This window comes from Eurypyga helias, unplaced genomic scaffold (genome assembly GCF_000690775.1).
Source record: "Eurypyga helias isolate BGI_N326 unplaced genomic scaffold, ASM69077v1 scaffold41364, whole genome shotgun sequence".
Lineage (NCBI taxonomy): Eukaryota > Metazoa > Chordata > Aves > Eurypygiformes > Eurypygidae > Eurypyga > Eurypyga helias.
In genome coordinates this window covers 1-5,227 of record NW_010248917.1, presented here as the reverse complement: position 1 = coordinate 5,227, position 5,227 = coordinate 1, and the positions used below count along the sequence as shown (strand labels likewise).

At 51.1% G+C, this 5,227-nt stretch overlaps 1 protein-coding gene across 1 annotated transcript in view; it reads right to left on the bottom strand.

Annotated features, from left to right (window-relative positions):
• The window catches only part of LOC104509315 (chromosome unknown open reading frame, human C1orf228), a gene marked incomplete at its 3' end in the record, with an annotated part of 2,542 nt that extends 369 nt beyond the window's left edge, over positions 1-2,173 (bottom strand). The window contains 4 exon segments of the mRNA XM_010151210.1: positions 1-113; positions 1,000-1,166; positions 1,672-1,740; positions 1,956-2,173. Of these exon segments, the coding sequence (XP_010149512.1) occupies positions 1-113; positions 1,000-1,166; positions 1,672-1,740; positions 1,956-2,161 (555 nt within the window).
• Positions 2,174-5,227: the final 3,054 nt, after the last annotated feature.

Sequence of the window (5,227 nt, the reverse complement as noted above, 5' to 3'; positions counted from 1 at the left end):
TTGCTTCTGGTACTTGGGATTGCCGCGGCCCAAAGTGTCCAGCAGAACTTGCACGTCTTCTTGAGCCTCTGCCGAGTTGGAAGCGGCCAAGAACTTGGCGAGGGATCGCACCCCTGCCAAGAGAGGGACACCAAGTCATGTGCCTGGATGTGCCTGGGTCACCCCCCTCAGCTGTTTCACTGACACCCCGAGAAAACCCAGCCCCACCTCCCAGTCGAAGTGCGGCTCAAAGAACAGAAGCCAGGAAAGAAATAGTTCTTTGTCCCTGTCAGGAGCCACACCACCAAGTGGAAAACCAGTTGGGAAAATCCTCAGCCGGAGTAGGGCCCTTCCGTGGGCATTTACACAAGCAGAGAGTCTGGCACTGGGATGCCAACTGTGCTGCTAAGCATCCCTCTGCTCATCCCGCCGCTGCGTCTCCCTCGGAGGAGGCTGTGACAGCAGGTACCACCCCCCAGCCCCCTGACCACACCGCAACTCCCGGGGAAACCTGGGAAAGCCTGCAAGCAGGGGCATGCTGCAGGTGAGAAGGGAAACGGTTTTGCGGTTTAACTGGAGCAGTGGCAGCCAGCAGGACAGCAATATCGCAGCGGAAGACATGATGGTCAAGAAAGGGCACTCATGAACAGAGAGAGGGGATGAAATGCAACTGCTCAGCAGTAGCCGAGACTCTCAACTCCTTCCAGCCAGAGAAGCGCTGCGGCAACCTGCCCTCCGGCAGGTGGAAGGGAGGGAGTGGTTCGGTGCAGGAAGCACCCTCAGGGGCCAGAGGTCAGGGAGAACGTCCTGGCCCGAATTAGGAAAAAGCACGGATGGACACTTTTTTTGAAGCTGTGGATGCCCCATCCCTGGAAGTGTTCAAGGCCAGGCTGGATGAGGCTTGGAGCAACCTGCTCTAGTGGAAGGTGTCCTTGTCCATGGCAGGGAGGTTGGACCTAGATGGTCTTTAAGGTCCCTTCCAACCAAACCCATTCCATGATTTAATTACAGGCCGCTTACCATAGCTTTCACAAATGAGCTCCTTATACTTCCTTCCAGCACCTGCGACAAGCTGCAGCAGCTTTACAGACTCCCTTTTGTCCTCTTCTTTCAGGTGGCTCAGCCCTAGTATTTCCAGGAGAATCAAGACACCTCCGACCTCCAGAAATTCAATAAGGTATCTGCGTCTGCAAGGATAAAGGGAACAAAACCAGAAGTGTCTCCTACCTTGAATCATCCCTCCTTCGTCAGCTCGCTGTGCTCCTGGGAACCACTGCCTCCTGCAGCGGGTGCCTGAGCAGCGTGCACGCAAAGGCCCAGCCCGGGCCGCAGAGGCTGATGCCCACCAGCGGCACGCTTTGCTGCCAAGTCACCCGCCCCTGTTCTACCCTGTGCCCCTTTCAGATCCCAAACCGCAGGCAGCACAAGCCCCGTCTCCGCGCTCAAGGCTCTAACCACACTCCTTCCGCATTGTGTCAGTGAGCCGGTAGCTCTGGAGACATGCACAAGCAGTGGGTTTGGTTTTGGGAGCATTTGAGCTTCCTACCACATGCCTCAGCGGGCCTGCCTTGCCTGACACGCTTGCACAACCCTCCCAGAAGCCTACCAAGGACTTGTCGTTTTTGTTAGCTACCCCCCCCCCTCACCCTTGGGTGCCTTCCCCACGGCACCCCTCACACGTTCTACACTCACCCGCTTGCAGCAGACAAGAAGATGCCAAGGGACTTGAGCAGCTTCCCGAGGCATGTGCTGTGCGTGTACCTGTTTGACAGCGCTAAGGACAGATTTACAGACCATGGCAGTGCTGTCCCCCAGGCTGCCTTTGGGAGCTCATCCCAACATGAGGAAAACCGCCGCTACATATGGATGTCTCCATACAGAAGCTTATTCTTTAAACAACTCTCCAGTAAAGAACTTTCCCTTCCTCTCCATCCCACTACCACATGCCATCTCCAGCTGTCCAAGGAAACGGATACGTCATCCTGAGCCATGATGTTAGGCGAGCCAGAAACAAGCTGGCTCCTTGGGAGAACTCCAGCTCCAGCTCTGGTTCTGTCTTGCCGTCGTTGCTTTTAATGAAGTTGTCCAGGATGAGGCTTCGAGCAACTTTGTGGGCACTATCCCATTCTTGCAAGAACACCATGAGCTTCCTGATGGCTTCCTGCTCTTTGACAGGAGTCATGATCTTTTTGGCCTGGAGAAAAGAGATGAAGTTTAAAAAAAAGGCTTTGAAGATAGAAAAAGTATGTACAAGGAATTCCCACCAGAATCGCATTTAAAATCTCTGGCAAACAATATTAAAGCACTTACTAGCCATTAATTTAATCTCATTTTCCTTTACACTCGTTTCATAGCTAGGAAAACTGAGGCAAAAGGAGAGTCCCTGGGATGTCTGAAGCTGCACATCGAATCTGCGACAGACTTGCGATTATTTCCCAGGGCAGGTGGCTTCACCACGGGAGCTCTCTCCTCTGTTAATAAAGTCGTTTTGATGGTACCCATTACCCCAGCCTTGGTTTCCCGCTAGCCTCATGATATCAACACTCCATCTCATATCTGACCTGCCAGAGAATAAATAGGGTGAAATGAGAGGACAAATAGGTATGGATTTATGGGGAGTGACAGGGTCAAGGGGGCTGTAAATGCCTGTTAGCACCGCCGCGCAGCATGCCCTCGCTCACGTGACGGAGCAACAGTCATTTGGACTGGCCCCACGTCCACTCCAGGAAGGCGTGCTTGGCCTTGGCAGTAGGAGAGCACTTTGGGACCCTGGCACTTTGGGACCCTGGCATGACAGGCATTCGCTCTGGGTTTTTTTTTTCTTATCTAATTTCTGTGGCATGTTTTAAACAATCTAAGAAAACCTGAAATTATAACAACCACAGGCAAGAAGACAGAAGCTGGAAGATCCCTTACCTGCACTTCCTTTCATCCCTTCACTGAGGTGTTAAATCAAACAATCCATATTTTGCCAAGTCCCTCCATGCTTTTGGCTCAGGACAATATCCCCCATTCCAGCACGACAAAGGTGAAGGTGCACTTAGCCGGGGGGATGAAATGTCTGAGCATTAAGCTCCCCGTCCATTCAGGCAGGTGAGAACTTCACCAACATGTGTGCATTTGGCTCAGGATGCCGACCAGTCGTGAGGAGCCTTGAACACCCGTGTCCACACAGAGATGCAGAAAGAGGGAGGAGGTGACAGAGAGCTGCATTAATGCAGGTGCCTCATCCTCCCCCAAGCTGCATCAGCATGCCTGAGGGTACGAAAGGAGCTCATGCCTCGTCTAACACAGTTCTTGCACTTCCAACAGAAGAGATGCCCCATTTTAGGTTTTATTTAAAGCATGGTTTAAGAGAAAAGAAGTTAAAATGGCACAAAGCTTTTGGGTTCCAGAATACGAAGTTTCTCCCAGTGTAAAACAAGTCGCCACCATTACCAATTTCCAGTCTACAAAGTTCTTAAGCCCTTTCCTCCTAGAATCTAGAGCAAAATCCCAGATCAGCTCCACAATATCCCCAAGATACCCGCTCAAAAATAACATTCTCATGTAATTATCCGAACCAGGCTGAAAACAATGAGCAAGCGGCGAAGAGGTACCTCAGTGCCTGAAAACAAACCAACAAAGTCTTCAAAAAGCTGGCTAAGAAACAACGTTCGGGAATTAAGATGAGATGGAATTTCGCTGGCGAGTTAACGGTCTGTGCTCCGTAAGGAGCCTGTGTCCTTGGCAGGGTGTTTTCAGGACCTCCTTTGCGGGGAAGCAGGTTTAAAATAAATCCATTTTCCCAAAATAGTTGTGATTGAAAATGTTATTAGCCATAACAAATGTTAGTGCTGACAGGAGAATGGCCTGTTAGGGGCCTCTGGTGAAACAGTCAAGTGAAAGTCATATTTCACATTATTGCGAGCATTTTCCTGTGATTTACAGAATATTTGTGAAACATTACTTGCAAGGCATATGATTGATATCGAGAGAACAGCTAGTGTGTAGGGGGAATCTGTATTTCACGGAGACTGTTTGCATGAAATTTACAGTCCCATAAAGTGCTCCTCTGTCCTCAACAGAGATCTTGTTAAAAGAACTTTACAGTCTGAAACATCCCAAAATTGATTCTAAATTAACGTTTCCATATTTATGTTTGAGATGCCGGCGGTGTAATGCCATCCTGTTTTTATAATGAAGCCGCAGTAACCCCCCACTATTCAGAAATATCAGCACCAGCCTCTGGACGTGAGGATTTTAGTGATACAAAGGGCTGGTGTATGAATCAATGGCAAAAACAAGAAGAGTTCGAAAAAACGATCACATGAGGCTTCTGAGGATACAATGGGATCTGTCCCCAGCTGCTATAACAACAGCATCTGCTGACATAGTAGTCTTTAAGCCGACATTGCAAAGTACCCAGAAAATGTACATGAACATTTTTATTAGGACCATTTTACGTATGGGAACACGCAGACACAGGGAAGTTAAATGACTTGCCTGAGTCGTTTGTCACTGCTAGCATCAGCACATAACCCCTGTTTGTTGGCTTCAAACTCTGTGCTCAACGGTGCTGGGCTGCCACCCCAGTCCACCGGACCTAATAATCAAACCAAGACTGGGCCAGGGCAGTGCTTTTTTCCTGCCAAGAAAAACACAAGTAATTTAGGAACTGGCCCGGGCAATTCAGCAATCCTTTACATCCAGAGTGCCGCTAAATCATCAGATTTAGACCAAAAGGCAGGCTGGTGTTGCATCAGCCTCAGTCCAAGTGTAAGGTGCCAGGGACTGATAGCCTCGGACTCACGGAAGGACAGTGATGGTGATTCCGTGTTCCTTTTGCATCTTGTACCATCAAGCTTGTGCCCCAGTCTGTTTCCCCAGCAGGCTTCACCCTCTCCTGGCATCCCGTGTCTCCCACAACCCTCCTCACACACGACGTGGCCTCCTCGGCGTTACCTGGTCCCGGTTGACCCACAGTCCCACCGGCCCCTCTGTCACCTACGCGTCCTGCCTCCCAACCCCCACTGTTAACCCCAGCCACAACCCCAACCCTAGCCCCCTCACCCCAGCCGGCCCTGCACTGACCCCCACATCCATCCCAGCCCCTCCTTAACCCCTAATCCCTCGTAGCCTCAACATTCTACACCTTGCCAAGGCCCAGCCATCCCACCAGGACCTAACCCAGCCCAACCACGGGCCCTGTGCTCCCCCTCACCCCAGGCCCTGCCGTCTCTCACACCCCCCCGTGACCCCAGTGCCC